The 22,628-nt window shown below is 48.1% G+C and overlaps 2 protein-coding genes and 1 long non-coding RNA gene across 13 annotated transcripts in view; 2 read left to right on the top strand and 1 right to left on the bottom strand.

The window, feature by feature from the left end:
• DNAH6 (dynein axonemal heavy chain 6) overlaps positions 1–3,797 on the top strand; it is a 255,439-nt gene extending 251,642 nt beyond the window's left edge. For all 10 annotated transcript variants that reach the window (XR_014841541.1, XR_014841540.1, XR_014841539.1 and 7 more), the window contains one exon: positions 3,517–3,797. Coding sequence is in view for 7 of the 10 variants with exons in the window: in XM_021087308.2 (XP_020942967.2) it covers positions 3,517–3,620 (104 nt within the window). In the remaining 3 variants the exon portion in view is untranslated. The remainder of the gene's footprint in view (positions 1–3,516) is intronic.
• Positions 1–22,628, top strand: part of LOC146404708 (uncharacterized) — a 618,617-nt gene that overhangs the window by 441,699 nt on the left and 154,290 nt on the right. The window lies entirely within an intron of this gene.
• The window catches only part of TRABD2A (TraB domain containing 2A), a 54,330-nt gene continuing 37,560 nt past the window's right edge, over positions 5,859–22,628 (bottom strand). Inside the window, 6 exon segments of the mRNA XM_085016191.1 lie at positions 5,859–6,181; positions 8,577–8,675; positions 8,677–8,796; positions 8,798–8,836; positions 15,287–15,377; positions 21,585–21,759. Of these exon segments, the coding sequence (XP_084872317.1) occupies positions 5,995–6,181; positions 8,577–8,675; positions 8,677–8,796; positions 8,798–8,836; positions 15,287–15,377; positions 21,585–21,759 (711 nt within the window). The 3' untranslated portion in view covers positions 5,859–5,994.

The following is a 22,628-nucleotide window of genomic DNA, read 5'->3' as shown; positions in this document are numbered from 1 at the left end:
CGATCCGGCATTGCCGTGAGCTGTGGTGTAGATTGCAGACGTGGCTCGGATCCCGCGTTGCTGTGGCTCTGGCATAGGCCGGGGGCTGCAGCTCCGATTCAACCCCTAGCCTGGGAACCTCCATATGCCGTGGGAGTGGCCCAAAGAAATAGCAAAAAAAAGACCAAAAAAAAAAATTTTTTTAAATAAAAAAGTATACAACAAATAAAACAATCAGATTTTAAAAGAAACCTAAGATATATCAAAGTGATGAGATTATCAGGGATAAAGAAAGTTCTCACATGTATTTTAAACACTTGATAAAATGCATTACTATGTCAGGACTAAAATCCCAGAAAAAGAGAATCGGATTGATATCAGACATGTCTCATTATCCTCAGTGCATATAAAAAGATAACAAAAAAAGCTCTTCAAAGGGCTGAGGAGAAACAACTTTGAAGCAGAACTGCAAATGCAACTAAATTATCATCTGAAAGGAAAATTGTAATAAAGACTGTCTTGGGAGTTCCCGCTGTGGCACAGTGGATTAAGAATCAGACTGCAGGGAGTTCCCGTCGTGGCGCAGTGGTTAACGAATCCGACTAGGAACCATGAGGTGGCGGGTTCGGTCCCTGCCCTTGCTCAGTGGGTTAGTGATCCGGCGTTGCCATGAGCTGTGGTGTAGGTTGCAGACAAGGCTTGCATCCCTCATTGCTGTGGCTCTGGCATAGGCAGGCGGCTACATCTCCGATTAGACCCCTAGCCTGGGAACCTCCATATGCCGCAGAAGCGGCCCAAGAAATAGCAAAAAGACAAAAAGACAAAAAAAAAAAAAAAAGAATCAGACTGCAGCGGCTCAGGTTGCTGGTTCAATCCCTGCCTCATGCAGTGGGTTAAAGGGTCTGGCGTTGCCATAACTGCAGTTGCAGCTGCAGCTGTGGCTCATCTTCATTCCCTGGCCCAGGAACTTCCTTATGCCACAGATACAGCCATAAACCAAAAAACCAAAAAACAATACCAAAAAAACACTGTCCTGACACACAAAGGCTTTAATCACCACTGACCCTCTATTTAAAACACACACCCAGAGTTAAATCTTTAATTGTCTGATTATAAGATAAATTTATAATAACTTACAACTAAATTTCCAGATAACAGAAATACAGGAGAGGGGACAGGGCACAAAGAACTAAAAAATCTTTCTCATCTGGAGGGAGAATATAGATAGTGATGATAAATATTTATTTTTCTAATAAAATATTCAGTTGAGGAGTTCCCGTCGTGGTGCAGTGGTTAACGAATCCGACTAGGAACCATGAGGTAGAGGGTTTGATCCCTGCCCTTGCTCAGTGGGTTAACGATCCGGCGTTGCCGTGAGCTGTGGTGTAGGTTGCAGACGTGGCTCGGATCCCGCGTTGCTGTGGCTCTGGCATAGGCCGGTGGCTACAGCTCCGATTCAACCCCTAGCCCGGGAACCTCCATATGCCGTGGGAGCGGCCCAAAGAAATTAAAAAAAAAAAAAAAAAAAAAATTCAGTTGAAGTATATTCTCTAAAGTATTCAGTTAAAGTATATCCTCTAAGGGTAACATAGGGAATAGAACTAAAATAGACCCTCACATCACATGCCTTGATCTCCCACTCGTATGACAAATCTAAAACAGTATTCACAGGTATTTTTTAAATTAATGAACATTTTTGTGTGGATGTATACTTTTTTTATCTTGGATAAAGATCTGGGAGTGGGATGACTGGATAACATGGTAGGTACGTGTTTCACTTTTTGAGTAACTGCCAGACTGCTTTCCGAAGTGACCACACCACTTAATGTTGCCACCAGCAGCGTGTGAGGGTTCCAGTGCCTCCGCATCCTGACCATCACTTAGTATGATCAGTCCTTTTAACTTCAGGTGACAGATGGAATGTAGATAATAGATAAATGAATGGATGATAGAATATCGTGGTATCTCTCTGAGTTTTAATTTTCATTTCCCTAGTGACTAATGACAGTAGCCATCCTTTCTGGTGCTTATTTATATCTTGTCTGATAAAGCGTTTGTTCAGATCTTTTGCCTATTTTTTAATAGTCATTTGTCTTATTATTGGCCAAAATTCCAATAGAACTCTGTCGTTTTCAGTAAAAGGAACCAAGAGAAGTAGTAATTAAAATGACATTGCACAGACACAAGACTCAATAAGCAGATCAAAGAGCTGGATAGAGAGCCCAAAAACACACTGTGCGTACATGGGAACTTGACATATAATCAACGCATCATCTAAAATTTGTTGGGAAGAGAGAAGCAATTCCACAGATGATGCTGGGACAACTGGTTATACCAAACTTTGATCCTTACCTCAGACCACACACAAAAATTAAATAATGAAATTATTAATCATAATGAAATAATGGCTCTAAGTAATAATTATCGACTGCTGCTGACATCCCAACAAAAGAGAAAACTAGGTGGAATGCACTTCCTGATGGAAGTGCACTCCACCTATAAAGAATTCTTGCCGAAAAATCTCAACCCTGACTGTGGTCATGCCTCTACATCTCACCGCTCTTGTAGGGATAAAGGAACATGTGTAAAATCACCACAGGGATGCTGTCAGCAAAAGCCAGGCTCTGGGAAACGTCACGGGATAAACAGCCTGGCTGTTTCAACAAATTACAAGGTGGTGGCAAAAGAAACAGAGTGGGAGCCTACCAAATGAAAGAGATTTACTGACATACATCACTGTTGTACAGTATGGGCCTTATCTGAATCTTGAATCAAACTAATGGTTACTATACATACTGCATGTGTACTGTAAAATGTCACCTAGGCACCTGCTAAGGCACCATGCAGGGAATGACACACAAAGGAAAGGACAGATGTAGGCATTCTCTGCTAGGGACACCACCACCCTGCCCAGCTTCCATGCAGATGGGGTTTGCTATGAATGCCAGGAACAGAAATTCCCATCCAGAGGGGCAAGGCCCTCTTCCTATCACACTGTCCTGGCCCCCTCACACAGGCCCACAGTGAAGAAACTGTAAAAGTGACCTCTTCAGATATCCCAAAACTGAGGACAAAATGCTGGTGACTATGCTTAGTCATCTCAGGACCCCAGTGCCTACCTGCTGGGTGAAATAAAGGATGGGTGGATGGACGGATGGATGGATGGACGGATGGATGGATGGATGGACAGACGGACAAGCAGATGGACAAATGGATGGGACCTACTAACTGCACCCAACTAAAAGCTCAGGCCTCAATCCTAGTCCATTGTTCCCTGAGACAGACTGCAGAGACCTTGAAACATAGTCTACAAGGTTATACAGAGTCCAACCTGGTCAGGTCCTAGAGGATCATTTGTTCTAACAACTTTATTTTATAGCGCATACAACTGAAATCTGTAGAGGACTGTCTGTCCTTCGTCTTTATGGAGGCAAAGTCAGGTCTGGAACCCGTGTGTAGTGATTCCCAGCACTGTGTTTTTTGCATTTAGGGTTACTCTTTAAGTAACAATACATTTGTCCCTGTATCCTTAACTAGGTCATTCAACCAACTTTGTGGTGACTATCCTCTTACCATCCAAGAGGTCTAAAGATTACTGGATTGCCAAGGGATCGGCTTTGCTCTGCCAGCTAAATGAGTGAAAAGGTGCCACCTCTGAGCAGAAAAAGAACCAGCCAGATATCTTCCTGAGAGAGGATAAAAGTCTGTATAACATATATGAGCAAAACAGATTTATTTCTGCTCTTGTTTAAAGGGCCAAGTGTCGCTTTTCTCTTATAACCTAAAATAAAGTATTTGAGGGTTTTTTCTGTTGGTAATTCTGTTGGTGATTCAGCCCTCGCCTCTTACATCTGCTCCCCACCCCCATCCCCATGAGGGGCAGCATCACATCAGTTAAGGAGGAGCCCCAGCGGGCTTAGGCAGAGTCAGAACTCAGCACGTCCTCATCCATATGGGCTTCCTTCCTCTTCACGCTGATAGGAAAGGCCCGGTCAATACTTCAGTCACGAGGCCCACGGTCCTTCCCCTTCTAGATCACATTAAGGCTCAGGGTCCAGCGCATGAGATCTGGGTCCACAGGGCCATTCTCCTGCTCTGTGGGGCTAGATTATAATCCTTGGAAGAGCCCGCATTGTTTTCACAAACACACAGGTCACTCCTGCCCAACTGCAGAAGCATTTTCCACTTTAGGATAAAACTGTGTGATAACTGGCCAAGTCCCTTCCAGGCACACTGGAGCCCCTGCCACCTTCAAAAGCAAAGATTGTTGGGACAGTGGTGAGATGGAGCAACCACTGTGGTTTGCAAAACACTTTGCATCAGCCCTGTCAACAAGGTCTTTGCTCCCTTGGTCCTGACATGAGCCAAGAAATTGGGTACCACCCAGTAGGACATGAGCCTCTGGAGAAAGCCTCACCACCCACTTATAGAAGCAGCCATAGCAATCCTACCCTCCCATTTTTCCTCCCCCTCCCCACCTTCATCCCCACACCTACCAAAGAACAAAGACAGTGAGAAGCAGGGAGCACCACTTCTATTAGTGAGCAATCAGAAACTCCTCTTGGGGCTTCCGGCATGAACAGGTGCTTACTAAGCCATGGGGCTGAAGCCACAGAAGTCAGAGGGTTGATGTTAGGCACCTCAGCACCTGTGATCCAAGGTCAGGAAGCTGCAAGAAACTGTGCCAACCTCATAGCTACATGCCCGTGCAGCAAGTGACCAGACGGTGGGACATACAGCCTGGCCACAGACTTGTGCCTGCTGGAGCCTGCACCTAAATGCCACCACTACTGAAGAAAAAGGCATTTTGATCCTTTTACCTTCTAAATCTCATCTTAGTATATATCTCCAAAAAATGACTCTCAATCATAGCAGCAAGGTAATCTGGGAAAGTACAGCCCTCCTAGCCCTGTAATTCAGGGGGCAGAGAATGGTGGAAAGGAGGTACACACGGGTCCTGCATGCTGCCACATCCCTCTTTCAATGAGACCCCAAAGATCTTCTTGGCCCTGGGAAAGACTGAGAATAAACCCACAAGCCAGACTCTGGAAAGGGAAAGCCACAGGGCTACAAGCCCAGACAATCAAGGTTCCCTAATCCAAACTGGGAACAAACACATCTACTATTTATTGGCCCCATTCAAGCCCTGGGCAAAGACCTTCCGGGTTTTTGTTTGCTGCTCAGAGGCCCAGGAGAACCATAAGGAAACCCTGGTGGGAGCAGAGGGAGGGGGTGGGGTTGAAGGTCAGCTGAGCAGGGCTGAAAGTCCCCATTTCAGACTCAACCTAAATTGAGTAGGGCAGTTCTACTCTTACTCATTTTATACAGGGATTCTCCATAAGATTTTATTTGGAAAAGACAAAGACATATAAATAATAAATAACAGGACAGGAAAAGGGCAGGGGGAGATTGAAAACCACTTCCTCGCATAGCACCCCTGAGAAAGCCCACCCACCCACCCGCCCAGTCTTCAGCACACGGCTGAGACACATGCACACACCGTACACAGTGAGAGCACTGGTCAAAGTGCAGGAAGCATCCTAGTCGCCGGACTCTGAGTAGAGAGGACAGAACAAAAGTCCCATAGCCACTGACTCCCCTGCATCCAGAACCAGGAGAGGGCAAGCCAAGCAGAGGGAAGGAGAAAAGGGGCAGGATCCCTGGCTGCAGGTGGGCCCAGGAGCAGGGCCAGGAGCACAGCCGTGATGGTGTGTAGAGGGTGTGAGGAAAAGTCTACACACACACAAAAAGGTATTTAATTATTTCCATACGATTCATTTACCATTACTTATCTTCATACAGCTCATTACGTTACAAAGCTGTACAACTCCCCCCACCCACCCCAAGGATTGCTAGAAAACCCAAAGTCATTCCTTGGAAAAAGGAGAAGCAACACTGGCTTTATTTGGAGTCTCTTCTCCTGGGTTGGGCCTATCAGGGCCTGACCAGAGTGTGGGTACAGGAATGACTGGCCTTCAAGTCCGAGGGGCCAGGGTCTTGGCTTGGCTCCTCTGGTCAGTACAGGAAGAGTGCCTCTGTCTGGAAAGCCAGCTCCAGCACCCAGAACGCAGGGATCCAGAGAGACAGGCAGGCACTGCTGGCCACCGTCTGGCTATTGGGGGAATGTCCATGGTGAGAGAGCCACAGCTCAGCGGAGATGTGCCCGTCCAGAACAAGGACCTGGAGCTGTGGGCCCACAGCACTTGGAGGCAAAGAGAGAGACAGTCTCAGGGCACAAGGAGCCACTGGATACTCTGAGGCCCCCAAAGGTCTGCACAGCTTCTTGTCACCGCTCTTCTCTAAAGACAGGAATGGATCTTAGTATGTTAATAGTTTTTCTGTGTCTTGGCCCTCATTATTACAGCTACAACCAGACCAAATTATCAAGGGACTAGGACTAGCACACTGGACAACTCTCCCCTCTCTATCTGCTTCTTGGTTCAAGTTTATTAAAACTCTAGGTATAAAAAGACCCGACTCAGACTTGCTAATCATCAGCCCATCATTCTGGGCAATGTCAGACCACAGAGAGGCACGGCCAAGCCATGATTCCTCCCTGGGCCTCTGGCTCTCTCCCCTACCCCAGCGTGGGTCTCATGTGAGACTATGCAGGCATCCCAGGTCAAGATGGTGTGAGCTGAGGGATCCATAACCTTGGGCTCACCTGGTCCTTTCAATTTGGCTCAGGTGTAAAGTGCCCGACCCATGCGTGGCCATCTTGAAAGGAAGAGGCCCAGACTGAAAAGATATTAAACAGCTCAGTGTATTCCTCCATCAACAAAGGATGGCTGAGGAGTCCCCTTTGTGGCACAATGGGATCAGTGGCATCTCTGCAGCATCAGGTTTCAGGTTTGATACCCAGCCTGGCACAGTGGGATAAGGATCCAGCATTGCCACAGCTGCAGTGTAGACGGCAACTGCGGCTCAGATCTGATCCCTGGCCCAGGAACTCCATATGCTGCAGGGCAGCCAAAAAAGGAAAAAAAAGGGAGTTCCCATCATGCCTAAGTGGTTAACAAATCCCACTAGAAACCATGAGGTTGCGGGTTCAATCCCTGGCCTCTCTCAGTGGGTTAAGGATCCGGCGCTGCCGTGAGCTATGGTGTAGGTCAGACTCGGCTCCGATCCAGTGTTGCTGCTGCTGTGGCGTAGGCCGGCGGCTACAGCTCCAATTTGACCCCAGCCTGGGAACCTCCATGTGCCGCGAGAGTGGCCCTAGAAAAGACAAAGAAGACAAAAAAAAAAAAAAAGACAAAAAAAGAGTGGTTGAGGAGCCACCCTGGATCAGGCACCATGGGGCACGTGGACACCGACAGGATCTGTCCCTGCTCTCCAGGTCGCATGTGGTTGCCAGTTTCTGTCCCTTTAAAAATGCAAATCCCATGGTACCCGGGATACCTGCCTCAAACCTTTAGTGGCTCCCTCCTTCCCTCAGGCCTGAGCCTGTCAGAGTCACTCCACCCAATTCACCTTTCTAGACCCACCTCAGCCCTCTCCCCCTTGACTTCCCAGGCTCCAGCCCGAATCTTGGTTCCTCTACCATTATCTCTCTCCCCACTTCCGGCTTTGCATTGTTCCCTCAGCTTGGACTCCCTTCCCCTCCTTGTTCAGATGTTTACACATTCATTCAACATTTATATTAAGCACCTGTGCAGGTATCCAATCCCTGGATCTCCTGATCCAGACTGAGAAGCTCTGTTCATTGGGCTATACTTTATCAGGCTTCTACTCAGGATCAGTCAAAAGGTCACATCTTCCAGGAGGCCTCTCCTGACCCTCATGACCCTGCACATCGCTGCAGCCCCTCACCGCTCCCCGCCCCCCTCCCCCCTCCCCCCCCACCCCCGCACATAATAACTCGAAATCCAGCTTTGTCCCCAGACTATAAGCTCCCTGAAGGCAGGGCCTATGTCGGTCTGATTCACTTTAAACCACAGCACCCAACCTAACAGCAGACACAAAGGAGGAACTAAAAAAGTTTGGGTTGAACTGAACTGGATCCTGGATCCCAGGCCTCTCTGGTGTTGTTCTTCCAACAGACCAGCCTGGGTTCCCATCTTAGGCTCCCCTACCCACCTCTGATTCACCCACTAGGCATCTCTAAGTGTACAATCTGTGATGACCAAACGCTCTGCAAAATGTGGGACTTAACAAGCCCATTCCTACAGAGCGGCTTCTAGTTCCACAAAACGGCTTCTAGCTCCACACAGCTATGAGCTTCTCCCTGATCCACGATAAAGAAATAGCTGGGAAATCAGTTCCTTTCAACCTTGATTCCAGCTTCATGCTACTTTCAACAGATCCATCCATACTCCCCATCCCCAATCTGTTCCTTAACACGGATGTGTCCTGGCCCAGCTTGCAGTGGTTCCTTTTAATCTGGATTCACCTCTACAGAGAGGACAGAAAACCATCGCCCAGGGCAGTAAGGAATGGGAAAGACGTGATGGTGGGGACACTCGCCCCTATCACAGCCTTGAGCCCCTGCCCCTTAGGCAGTGTGACCCGCATTCCTGGGCGGCTCCCAGCCGGACTTCGGGAGAGGACAGCTCGGGCACTGGGCTCCTGGCCACCCCTGACCAGCTCAACAGCCTTACCTCTCCTCCAGTCAGAGGCACAGGTCGCTGAACTGCCGAAGCCACTGCCTCCGCTAAGGCCGTCTCCGCTTCTTCCGGAACTTTCTTTCTGCCTCTGTGCAAGTCCATGCTTCCGGGCACAGTCACGTGAGGCAGAGACGCGTAGGGCTGTAACAGTGAGCGCCCAGCGGCCCCAGCTTCCGGTAGAGGTGCTTCCGGGGTCGGCGCTTCCGGAGCCAAGAGAGGCAGCAGGACGCAATGCGGGGCTTTTACTCTTGCCTCTGTTAACGGGAAGGAAGGAAGAGGGCTGGGAAGAAGGTCCCCCTGCAGGGTGCCCTACCCCACCCTTAAGGCGTAGGACCTCACTTCAGGCCCATCATGTGAATTTTCAAGCGGGCCAGGGAGGGTTCTCAAAGCCACCTGGAAAACTCACTTTGACGCCTTTTCCCCCTCACGCACCCGCACTGTATTCTCCAAATCTCTTAGCTCCGGGGAAGAAATATAAGATTTCTATTTAACTGCTTATAGTTACTGTCCTTCCCTAATGAGTCACTACTGTGTAGAAAGTCACTGACGATTATGGTGCTTAAGTTTAAATGCTATTTACTTAAAACGATTGTGTCGCCTCTTAATCCTTTCTATATCCCTAAGAAGGGCTCTACTCAGAAAGCGGCTCTTCAGTTGCCAGTCGCCATGCCATCCCGAAACAGAAAATTCCAGCTGCTGAACACATCCCAATCCAGAGCTTAGGCCTAAACATCCCATTACAGATCAGGTTCTAGGTTACCAAATTTTGGTCCCTCTGATTCCCAAAATTACCTAAACCTCAAGTCACTCATGAAGGCCAGGCTCCTGGTCATTTCTGCCACAATATAAACACTCTCTTCTTGTGCTGACAGGCTGCTGATCCCCTACCTGCCTTTCTCCCCATGGTAGTCTCCCAAGGGGAAAAAAAAAAACACCTGGTTGCTGTGGCCTCTCTCCAGGGCACACGGGCACAGCAGGACATGCAGTATCCAGGCGAGAACCCAGCCTTGACACCTTGAGCAAGATAATTAGCCTTTCTGGCCTCTGCTGCTTCTGCGAAGTTGACATATCTCACCTGACTGCTGGGAGGATTAAAACAGCCCATGCACCATGCTTCACACATGAGCACACGGTATGCACTTCACAGGCATTCCTCTTGCTCCCAGTTCCTCTATCTGGGGGTGAGTGACACTGTACATACCGCAGTGAGGCTGACCAGAACCTCAGAGCACCCCCACTGTGGAGCCAAAGGGACATGCACCAGATCCTCCTTGGGCTCCATGGCAGGCAGAGTAATGACCCCCAAGGAAGTTCACATCCTAATCACTGGACCTGTGAATACATTGCCTCACACGGTAAAAGGGATTCTGTGGATATGATTAAGGACTTTGAGATGGGAGATTATTCTAGACTCTCTGGATGGGCCCCAATCTAATCACATGAGCCCTTAAAACCAGGGAAGCTTTCTGTGATCAGTGGAAGATGTGACTGCAGAACAGTCAAAGAGATGCAATTTCCTTTATGGAAGGGGCCATAAATCAAGGAATGTGAGAAGCCTCTTTAACCTGCAAAAAGAGAGTGAGTGAACAGATTCTAGAGCCTCCAGAAGGGAGTACAGACCTTTAATTTCAATCCAGTGAGGCCTGAGTCAGACTGCTGATTTACCTAACCATAAGATAATAAATCTGTGTCATTTGAAGTCACTGAGTTTATGGCAATTTTTTTTACAGCCACACCCATGGCATATGGAACTTCCCAGGCTAGGGGTCAAATCAGAGCTGCAGGTGCCAGCCTGTGCCACAGCCACAGCAACACCAGATCCAAGCATCTGTGACCTATGATGCAGCAACACCGGATCCTTAGCCCACTGAGTGAGGCCAGGGATCAAACCCACACCCCCTCAGACAATGTTGGGTCCTTAACCCACTGACCCACAATGGGAACTCCAGTTTATGGTAATTTTTTATGGCAGCCAAAAAGAAAACTGATACACCATCCATTATCCTGGAAAGAGTTGGGATTGGGGGGGTGGGAGGAGAGGGGTAATGAATCCTGGCTGAACCCTCAGGATCAGCCCAATAGGACCCCCATCCCCTCCTCTTCTCTGCAGGGAAAGGCAGCTTTACAACCAGGAGCATTTCCTGTGTTTTTCAGTCTGCCAGTTGGATTGGTGGTGGGTAGTGGCTATCAGTTGCCCTCCTCTCACCCAACACATACACCCCTCTCGGTGCTAATCCTGGCCTTCACCAAGATCCAGGGTGCTGGCAGGGCTGGGGTAAGCTAGATCACCCTCCACACCAGCCTGCCCAGATTCAAGTTCCATATGCTCAGATTCATCCCTCAAGGATTATCACACGGCCACCTAGGAGGGGAAGAAGGAGGCAGGTACCTCCACAGCCATTGCCCTGGTCCTCCTGCCCTTCCCTTGGTTGTGGGCCTCTCCCTGGCTCAGGGCCCTTAGCCCCTCACCTCCTCTTCTCCATAGCAAGAGGCTCCCTCGTGGCCTTAACGAGAAGCACTGTAGGCAGGGTCACCCCTGAAAACTCTCAGATCCTCCCCTCATGCAGCACACCCTGTGTGCCAAGCGGCAAGATAACTGCTGCAAAGCATATACCAAAACTCCTTGGGACCATGCAAGAAGGTGAACCGACGCAAGAGTAGAGGAGGATGTCACAAATTCTGACAGAATTAGGGGTGGAGCACTGAATGGATCCCTGGCAGAGGAAACTGCATGAACAAAGAGGAAGGGGCTGGAAAGCTAGAAGCAGGAGAACAAAGGGCTGTGCGGGTGAGGGGTCCAAACTGTTTCTGGACTCTGCTCGGCTGGGTCACCTTCACCATTTCTTCATCAGTAAAGAGAAGAAACCCCCACCTCACAGGCTGGTTTTGAGGGTTAACGAGAGATCCGTATGAACCTGGCCACCACCTGACAGTGGGTCAATAAATGTGACTTCCTCCCCTGGGAAGTGTGAGCAGCCCAGTAAGTGAAAGGACTGGTCCTCAGCCCTGTGTGTCAGAATCTCACAAAAAAAAAAAATTTTTTTTTTTTTTTGTCTTTTTGCCTTTTCTAGGGCTGCTTCCTGCAGCACATGGAGTTTCCCAGGCTAGGGGTCTCATCGGAGCTGTAGCCACTGGCCTACACCAGAGCTGCAGCAATGCAGGATCCAAGCCATGTCTGCGACCTACACCACAGCTCATGGCAATGCCGGATCCTTAACCCACTGAGCAAGGCCAGGGATTGAACCCGCAACCTCATGGTTCCTAGTCGGATTCGTTAACCACTGCACCACAACGGGAACTCCAAAAAATTTTTTAAATATTGATGCCTGACCTCCCTTCCCCCAGGAGGGTCATGTTTAGAGGCAGAATTAAGGAGACAGGAAACAACCAGCAACACACACACACACACAGAGGTAAGACCCTTTCAGGCTGCCCCAAGGATAGTGTGGCCAACCCCAGGCCAGCCAGTCAGTCTGGGGCCAGGTCTGAGGAGTGACCAGAAGACCCTGCTCACCCTGCTTCCAAGAGCACACAGTCCAGTGGGTGAGGAAAGACCCACAGACAGACAGACAGACAGACAGACAGACACACACACACACGCACACACATACACACACAAACACACACACACACACACACACACACACACACACACACACACACGCAAAAGCAGATTCCTCCAGAGCTGAAGGAGAACAGGAGGCAGGGGAGGAGGGTGGAGAGATGGGCAGGATTTTCCCAGTGTCAGAGGGAGGGGGAGCACTGCAGACGGTGGAAAGGAAGGGCACCTGTCCACCTCTCAAAGGTGGGGAGGCAGCGAGGAGGATGGCAGGTTTCCTGCTGCCTGAGTGTATCCATGCTGGGAAAGGGTGGCGTCTGGGTGCCAAGGCACCAGCATAAGAAACCAGAAGAGAACAAGAAGCCTTGAAGATTTCCAAGTAAGGGACACTTCAAAATTAGCCCCTCAGAAAGGTGAAGGGACCAGAGGGCCATGGCTTTAGCAACAAAGGGGGCAAAATCTAAGAGATAGATTTTCTTTTTCTTTTTTTTTTTTTTGGCCACACAGTGGCCTGTGGAAGTTCCTGGGCCAGGGATCAAACCCGCACCATAGCACTGACGACACCAGATTCTTAACCCAGCGAGCCACCAGGGAACCCTGAAAGAGACTTCTTCCTTCTTTTTTTTTTTTTTTTTTTTGGTATTTTTAGGGCTGCACCCACGGCACATGGAAGTTCCCAGGCTAGGAGTCGAATCTGAGCTACAGCTGCCAGCCACAGCCACAGCAATGCAGGATCCGAGCCTTGTCTGCAATCTATACCACAGCTCACAGCAACACTGGATCCTTAATCCCCTGAGCAAGACCAAGGATCAAACCTGTGTCCTCATGGATACTAGTCAGATTCATTTCCACTGAGCCACGATGGGAACTCCCAGTGAAAGATTTTTAACGGAAGAACCCAGAGGCCTGGTGAAGGTGCAAAATGAGAAGTCTTGGGTAAGGGCTTTTATAAATGAAAAAGTGCTGTGTGGGAGTTCCTGCTCAGGCACAACAGGCTAAGTAGTATCTCTGAAGCAGCGGGACACAGATTTGTTCCCCAGCCTGGCACTGCGGGTTAAAGGATCTGGGGTTGCCACAAATTTGGCAGGTTATCTGATCCCTGTCCAGGGACTCCAGGTGCCATGGGGCAGAAGTGCTGCATAGAGAACTGCCATCACTGATACCCCGAATACAGGGCATGAAGACAGGTGGGGGTAAAGCAAGCCCAGATGTATCCTATCCAAGCTTTCCCGCTGAGAGGGAGACGGGGGAATCATGGCTCCTGGGATAGAAAGCGAACCCCAGGGAGGAGCCTCTGGAGTGAGGGGACAGAGAGGACCTGGCCTGAGAGCACATGAGGTGAAGGTGGGTCTCCCAACACACAGCTGGACCTCTCTCCATCCCCTCAGCTGGGGTGGGCAGTTTCCTCCTGGAGTCCTCTCCCCACAGCTGAGGGCTCTGCCAGGAGGGGGCGCTGGCCACCAGGATCTGGAGGGAGTGGGAGTGGCAGGGAGGGTGTGCTATGGGACAAATTGCATCCCTTAAAAATTCACACGCTAAAGCCCTAACCTCAAGGACCTCAGAACGTGACTGTATTTGGAGAAGGGTCTTTAAAGAGGTGGCCTTTAGAGTGGGCCCTCGTCCAATCCAACAGGTGTCTTCTAGAAGAAGAGGAAATTTGGACACACAGAGACACCAGGATTGTGTGTGCACGGGGAGAAGCCTTGTGGGGACAGCAAGAAGGCAGCGGTCTGCAAGCCAAAGCGAGAGGCCTCAGGAGAAACCAAACCTGCTGACATCTTGGAAAACATATTTTAGCTTCCACGAGAAAACACTTCTATTGTTGAAGCCACCCAGGCTAAGGTATTTTGTTCTGGGGGCCCGAGCAGTCTAGTATTAAGGGGAGGTAGGAATGGCCACCTCGTGCCCCCTAGGACTGGACACAGGCCAGAGATTAGCAGGGAGGCCAGCGTGGGGTCAGCAGCATTGCTGGGGTGGGGAGGGGCAGGTCTGGGCCCCCCAGGTTCTTTACAGAGGGGCTGCAGGGTCAGAGGCGGACTCTGCATAAAAACCAGAAATAGGGGAGTGCCCATTGTGGCTCAGTGGAAATGAGTCCGGCTAGTATCCATGAGGACACAGGTTCGATCCATGGCCTCGCTCAGTGGGTTAAGGATCTGGCATTGCCGTGAGCTGTGGCTAGGATCTGGTGCTGCTGTGGCTGTGGCGTAGGCCAGCAGCTGCAGCTCAGATTTGACCCCAAGCCAGCCTGGGAACTTACATAATACTGCAGGTGTGGTCTTAAAAAAAGAAAGAAAGAAAGAAAGAAAGAAAGAAAGGGGTTGAAAACAGCTCAGAGAAAGAGAGGGGGCTTTGCTCCTGCCCCGAGATGGGTCTGACAGGCACGTCCTGTACTTCCAGCCACCCCCACCCCTGCCGTCTTACATTAGGTCTGATTCTACCACCCGCCTTCATAAAACTTCCCAAATGGCCAAGTCAGAGGCATGGAGCTTTAAGCCTAAGTTCCTCACCTGGGCCCCAGGACCTCGGAGCAACCTCCCCTTCACCTTCCTTTCTTATTTATTTATTTATTATTGAAGCATAGTTGATTTACAACATTGTGATTCTTTCTGCTATTTCTGTTTGTTGTTGTTTTGTTTTGTCTTTTTAGGTTCATCCCATGACACATGGAGATTCCCAGGCTAGGAGTCGAATCAGAGCTGCAACTGCCAACCTACACCACAGCCACAGCAATGCCTGATCTGAACCACATCGGCAACCTACACCGCAACTCACGGCAATGCCAGATCCTTAACCCACTGAGCAAGGCCAGAGATTGAACCTGCATCCTCATGGATACTAGTCAAGTTTGTTACTGCTGAGCCACGAGGAGAACTCCCCCTTCACCTTCCTTTCTGTCCCAACCACTGCCGTGGAAAGGCCACTGTGGCCTCTGCTGCCCAAAGTACCCAGCCAGCCAAGCCAAATCTGACTAAGCCCCAGCCACAAGGGAGTGCCAGCTGAGCCAGGGACCAAATAGTCACTAAGTGGCCATCCTGGGGCCCTTGGAGCCCCTCAGAACACAGTCCGCCCTGGCGCCCAGGCAGCCTGTGGGGCTCTCGGCTCCCCGAGCTGCTCCCCAGTCAGGATAGAAGCACAGAAAGGTTACTTGTTGATGGGTCATCCAGCGGGGGCGTATTCTACCTCATAGCCTTCACGCCGAATGACATCCAGAACTGTGTTGTTGCCCATGAAATGCCCTGCGGTGAGAAAAACCATCAGAAATGCAGCAGCTCTCTTGACCCCCAAGCACAAACCCTGAAATGAAGAAATAACCTTTGCCACCCCCCTCCTTTCTGTCCAGGCCAGTACAGTTGGAGCTTCTGCAATGGGGTCCCCAACAGCCCTGCCAGTCAGGCAGTTCAAAAATGAGGACTGAGGATCAGAATGGTGCAGTGAGCTGTCCGGAGTCACACAGCTAAGAGGACACCAAGTCCCAACCTCCTGCTTCTGAATCCAGAGCTGACATTCCCAACCATTCCCATTTGTACAAACCAATCACCTCTGAGCCCCCGGGCCCCTTCCGTCCTATGTATACTTATAAATGCACACGAAAACCCTCCATTTAGCAGAAGCCACCATAACTGGAAACCTCAACTTGAATTTTATTTCACTTTTTTATTTTTCAATAAAAAGCAGCAAAGATCAACCAGATAAGCTTGCAGAGGCATCTTCAAATAAGTATTTTAAAGGCCAAGCCTAGTAGTTCCTGGGGTTCACCTTCTTTCACTTCAGGTTTTGCTGCTGAGAACTGAATGACCCTCTGGGGTCACAATGTCCCTTTCTGTGACAGTTAACACTTTAATGTCCGAAACGGCTAATTAAATTGCAGCACTCCATCCTCTGACCCAGCAGAACCTTAGATGTATCATTATTGCCAGTTTTTGTTGGCTTGGCTGCACCTGTGGCATGCAGATGTTTCTGGGCCAGCAAGGCAACATGAGCCACAGCAGTAACAACACTGGGTCTTTAACCACTAAGCCACCAGGGAACTCCTATCACCACTTTAAAATGGAAAACAGGTAAAGTAGCTTCAGGACTTCACACATTAAGAAGCAACAGAGCAGAATCTAAACCCAGGCAGCTTCACCCAGAGTCTATGGAATTTTGACAAATGAATACCCAAAAGCCGGAGACCAGGAAAGCAAATTAAGGTCCATCCAAACTCCCTTGTCCTGATTCCATAGCTCTAAGAAGCAGAGTGAACTTGGAGCAGCCTCTGGAAGCCTGGGGAGTCCTAGGGAGGTGTTTGTGGCAGAAGGTACTGGGCTCTACTGTGCTCTTGGGTCCAACTGTAAAGTCTATGACTTATGACCCCATGGTGGATGAGGGGCAACTGACTCAGATGACAGGGACATTGGCAAGGCCCAGACTAGCCCTGGTGCAGCAGTACAGCAAAGTCTTGTATAGTCGGTACCTCGACTCGGGCAGGGGGAGGGGACTGAGCTTGCAAAGTGCTACTGTGACGATTGTCACTTTCCCAGCTATTGTCAAGTCCATGGAACAGGGAGTAATCACAATTTAAAAAAGAAAAGCTAACATTTATGGAGCATTATGGGGTGCAAGGCACCATTCTGGGTGCTTTACACGTCATTCGGCCCCCCACCCCAACAACAACCCTATAAGGTAGGCATATTATTATCCCCACAGAAAGATTAATAAGCAAATTTCGACTCAAACCCAGGTGGTCTGACTCCAGCATCCATTCTCTCAACCAATTAAGAATGAAAATGCATTTGTCAAGTGAATGAAAAGCCCCTAGTAGCCATCTTTATCATTATGGACCAAGCTATATTCTGACTTCAATCTCCTCCTACTCTAAAGGCGATCTCCATTCCTCATCTTTAAATTTTATTTGTAAATCCCCCTAACAACAGTTTCTGGGGGTTTTGTTTGTTTTCTTTTTTGACGGCCACATCTGCAGCATATGGAAGTTCCAGGCTAGGGGTCAAATTGCGCTGCAGCCACTGGCAACACCAGATCTGCACCAGATCCAAGCCATGTCTGTGACCTACCGCACAGCTCATGGCAACGCCGGATCCTTAGCCCACTGAGCAAGGCCAGAGATTGAACCCGCATTTTCATGGATACTAGTCAGGTTGGTAACCCGCTGAGCCACAACAGGAACTTCCATGTCAGGTTCTTAGCCCACCAAGCTACAGTTGGAACTCCTCAGTTGCTATTTCATTTCAAACTTCTGGAGCTTTCAGTTTGGAGTTATCCTCACCGTAAAATTAAAAGTGTGTTAACCATGCAGCTTTTTAAACCTCATGCTGCCAAGGTTAAGAGTTTGGGAACAGTTTCTGAATTTCTCTGGTTCCCTCTGGTCAACTCAGCCATCAGAAGGCACTGGGAGAAATGGACTCGCGTGGTGGAAAAAGCAGCCCCACTTGGCCCTGGCGGCTGTCCAGGGCACCCCTGACACCCACAACACCCAGAGGCTGTGAGGTCTCTACCCAGAGCTGCAGCAGTATGAAGAACTGTGCCCTGAGGACCATGCAAGCCCAGGTGTTGTAGTGTGATCTGTCCAGCCCCATCCCCATCTGGAAGGGAGCCCACCAAACTGCTCAGATCAACACACCACAAGGCAGTCCACTGTCCTCCCAAAGCCCCCACCTTGCCCCTGCTCCCAAGGCCCATCATCCCAACATGGGATGGCAGGGAAGCCCTTGACCTATCAAGTGAGTCTGGCAGGAATGGAAGAAAGACCACATTGGGGCAGGCAGGCTGGTGCACCCGCTATCCCTTGTACCAGAGCCCAGTGCTTCCTTGTTGCAGCGCCCGACGCCTTCCATCAGGCAGATCTGGCTGGGCCACTGAAGCAGAGCCACCGGCTCTGCGTCCTAACAGAGAGTCCCATCACCTCCACCAAGGAACAAGCCACAGGGGCCTCTGGGGCCTGACCCCTGTTGGGGCACCTGCAGGGCAGGAGCTGACAGCTGAAAGCCATTCATTGAGACATGCTGGACCTGGGCACAGCACAACACAGCACAGTCCACAATCCAACCATAGAACCGAGGGCTCACAGAGGGGGAAACCCGCTCCCAGACCCACCCAGGGCTACCAAGATAAACACAGTGATTTGTTTCCTGGTAGAACTTTTTAACAAACTGGATGTAGGAAACTGATCCCTTATTTTTTCTAACAATTTTATTTGAATATCATTAAACTCATTCTTTTTTTGTTTGTGGCCACACCCGTGACATGGGGAAATTCCCGGGCCAGGGATAGAACCCATGCCACAACAGCTACCTGAGCAACAGTCATGACAATGCCAGACCCTTATCCACTAGGCCACCAGGGAACTCCCAAAATTCATTCTTTTAAAATGTACAATTCCGTGATTTTCAGAACATTCACAAAGTTGTGCCACCCTCACCACTAATTTTAAAACATTTTCATCAGCTGAGATTTTGATAGGGGTTGCACTGAATCTCAAGCTCAATTTGGGGAATAGTATCATCTTAACACTATTATGTCTTCCAATTCACGAACATGAGATGTCTTTCTTAAGTCTTCTTTAATTCCTTTCGATGATGTTTTTAGTTGTTATGATATATCTTGCTCATCACTAAATTGAGTCCTAAGTATTTTTTTATGCTGTTGTAAATGGAACTGGTTTCTTTTTCCTTTCCTTTCTTTTTTACTTTTATTTAAGTTATATATTTTTTTAATTTTATGGCCACAAGTGTGGCATATGGAAGTTCCCAGGCCAGGGATCACATCCCAGCCACAGATGCAGCCTAGCCACAGCTGCAGCAATGCCAGATCCTTTAACCCACTCCACTGGGCTGGGGATCAAACCCAAACCTTCACAGCAACCCAAGCCACTGCAGTCTGATTCTTAACCCACTTTGCCACAGTGGAAACTCCAAAGTATAATTGATTTACAATGTTGTGTTAGTTTAAGGTGCACAGCAAAGTGATTCAGTTATACATACAATATATATAAATTCAAGATGCCTTGTTAGCACAGTAGGCAGTGCATCAGTCTCATATATAAATTCATTTTCAGATTCTTTTTTTTAAAGGTACACCTGCAGCATAGGGAAATTCCAGGCTAGGAGTCGAATCAGAGTTGCAGCTGCCAGCCTACACCACAGCCACAGCAACTCAGGATCCGAGCCACATCTAGGACCTTCACCAAAGCTTGCAGCAATGCCAGATCCTTAACCCATTGCATGAGGTCAGGGATCAAACCGGAATCCTCACAGACACTACGTCAGGTTCTTAACCCACTGAGCCATAACGGGAACTCCTCATTTTCAGGTTCTTTTCCATTACAGGTCATTACAAGATACTGAATAGAGTGGAACTGGTTTCTTATCTGCATTTACACATTATTCATTACTAGGGTATAGAAATAGAACTGATTTTTGTATATATGGATCTTGTATCCTGAATTAGGTTATTAGTTCCAATAGGTTTTTGTTTTGGTTTTGGTTTGGTTTTGATAGATTGCTTAGGATTTTCTATACACAGATTATCTCATCTGAGAAAAGAGATGTTTTACTTCTTCCTTTCCAATGAATGCCTTTTACTTATTTTCCCTGTCTAATTGCCAGGCTAGAACCTTTAGCACAATGCCAAAGAGGAATGCTGGGAGCAGACTTCCACGTCTTGTTCCTCATCTTAGGGGGAAAGCACTAAGCCTTTAATTATTAAAGAGGATGTCAGGAGTTCTCCTGTGACACAGTGGGCTAAGGATCCAGCTTTGTCACCACAGTGGCTTAGCTTGCTGCTGTAGCATGGTTTTGATCCCTGGCACCTGGGAACTTTCCTATGCTGTGGGCATTGCTGGGGGAAAAAAAATAAAGGATGTCAACTGTGGATGTTTCATAGCAACTTTTTTTTTTACCAGGTTGATGAAGTTTTCTTCTATCCCTACTTTGATGAGTGTTTTCATCATTGCATTTTGTCAAATGATTGTTCTGTACCTATTGAGATGATCGTGTGATTCTTGTCCTTTATTCTATTTGTGTGACATGTTACATTAATTGATTTTTTCTTTTTTCTTTTCCTTTCTTTTTTTTTTTTTTTTTTTTTTTTTTTTTTGTCTTTTTTGCTATATCTTGGGCCGCTCCCACGGCATATGAAGGTTCCCAGGCTAGGGGTCCAATCGGAGCTGTAGCTGCCGGCCTACGCCAGAGCCACAGCAACGGGGGATCCGAGCCACGTCTGCAACCTACACCACAGCTCATGGCAACGCTGGATCGTTAACCCACTGAGGAAGGCCAGGGATTGAACCCGCAACCTCATGGTTCCTAGTCGGATTCGTTAACCACTGCGCCACCACGGGAACTCCTCTTTTTTGCATTTTAGCACTGCACTTGCAGCATATAGAAGTTCCCAGGCTAGGGGTTGAATTGGAACTACAGCTTCAGGCCCAGGGCACAGCCATAGTAACTCAGGATCCAAAACAAATCTGCAAACTATACCACAGCTCAAAGCAACACCGAATCCCTGATCCACTGAGCAAGGCCAGGGAATGAACCCACATCCTCACGGATACTAGTCAGATTCGTTTCCACTATGCCACAACGGGAACTCTCACATTAATTGATTTTCAGATGTTGTGGTAAACTGACAAATAGCTCCCTAAAATATATCCAGATCTGAATCCCTGGAGCCTATATAATGTTATTTTACATGGCCAAAAAAGAGGGTAGGTATTTTGCAGGTGTAGTGAAGGATCTTGAGATTGGGAGATTAGGCTGGATCACTCACTCTGCCATTCCAGAAATGCTTCTCTCCAATCCCCAGATTTCACTCGTAAGAAAAAAAAACCTGAGTAGGGCACCCAGTCCAAATTTGTGAAGCTAGTGAAAGAACTGAAAGAAGAAAGCCTGGACCAGCAAATACTCCTGTGCACACTACCCAGCCTCTGGCATTTCTGTCCTTAATTCTGGAGGCTGCAAAGCAATATTAGAATGGCTCAAAAAGATAAGAGAATTTACTTTAAAAATCCCACAAAAAGAAATAATTTTCCCAGTCTATCTCCATGTACAAACTACTGATAGTTCACAATAGCTGATGTAACAGTCCCCCCAGCCTTAAACTTGGAAGACCCCCCCCCCATAGTCAGGTAGGAGAGAGAAGACAGACCACATGTTCGGGGAAGTTAAAAACACAGAAAGGTGCCAGAAAGAAATTCTGCTTAAGTTCTGAATTCAGAAGAGAGAGAAGTGCCTTCGGGGCTCAGGAGTATATCAGGAGCCCCACGCTGATAGAGAGCATCACAAGCACCAACCTGTCCAGCAAAATTTCAAACACGCTGGATATTCTGGCATCATCAACAAGTAAGAGGTGGTGTCACTGCTCCCACCATGTACCAGGGCCCCCCTCAACACTCGCTCCTTGAGAGAAGCAGCAGAGCCCCCAGGTCTGAGAAGTAGCCTGCCACTCACCAGCTCCAAAGGCAAAGAAGAAGCCTTTGTCGGGGAACTCTTCCAAAAGGGCCTTCACCCGCTTCCCCATCCTCTCCTCCCGCTTGTGGATGAGCTCCCGGCGGAAGTAGCTGTCAATCTCCTGAGCAGTGATGCGTTCCTGGGGCAGTAGCGTGGCATTAATAAAATTGGGAACCTCCACCAAAGTAAAAAGAAAAACAAAAATTAATGGCCACAGGGCTATGAAGTTGCTTATTTGGGCATCAAATCACCCAGCCCAGAGAGTCAAGATGATGCAAGGCAAAGAGCAAGTGTGGCACACCATCCTAGGAATCTCCCGCCTGCTGTTCTTCCGGGCTGCAATATCATTCTCTGTAACCCAAGTGAAAAAAATATCAAATGAAGTGCCCTGGAAGAACACTTAGGCTGTTTCAAACAGTATTTCTGTTCCATTTAAGGAAACCACTTCTGGGCATAGCCCATCCAGTTTTTTTTTTAATTGAAGTATAGTTGATTTATAATATTGTGTTAGTTTCAGGTGTATAGCAAAGTGATTCAGTTGTGTATGTGAACACACACACACACATGCATTATATAAAACTGAATCCATGTTGCTGCAAATGGCATTATTTTATTCTTTTTATGGCTAAGTAATATTCTATTGTGTGTGTATATACACACTATATATATATATACTATATATATATATGTACACACACATATATAGATATAAAACTGAATCCATGTTGCTGTAAATGGCATTATTTCATGCTTTTATGGCCAAGTAATATTCTATTGTGTGTGTATATATATACACACATATATATATACACACACCACATTTTCTTTATTCGTTTATCTGTTAATGGACACTTGAGTTGTTTCCACAGCACAGCCATATGGAAGTGGCTATTTGATTCACATGTGATCTTTTTCATAAACATAATTTTACACAGTTACATAGTTTAGAATCAAATATTACCATTCAATTCCCAGATACATGGAACTTCTATAAACATTCAAATGTTTTATAAATTCCATACATTTAAATTTTAATTCTTTTTC

The sequence above is a fragment of the Sus scrofa genome, chromosome 3, assembly GCF_054392235.1.
Source record: "Sus scrofa isolate SSC_HxYL_T2T_F1_AM1 chromosome 3, Sscrofa_HxYL_maternal_Yorkshire_Landrace_v2.0, whole genome shotgun sequence".
NCBI lineage: Eukaryota > Metazoa > Chordata > Mammalia > Artiodactyla > Suidae > Sus > Sus scrofa.
The sequence above is the reverse complement of the archived record's forward strand: the minus strand, read 5'-3'. Positions and strand labels throughout refer to the sequence as shown.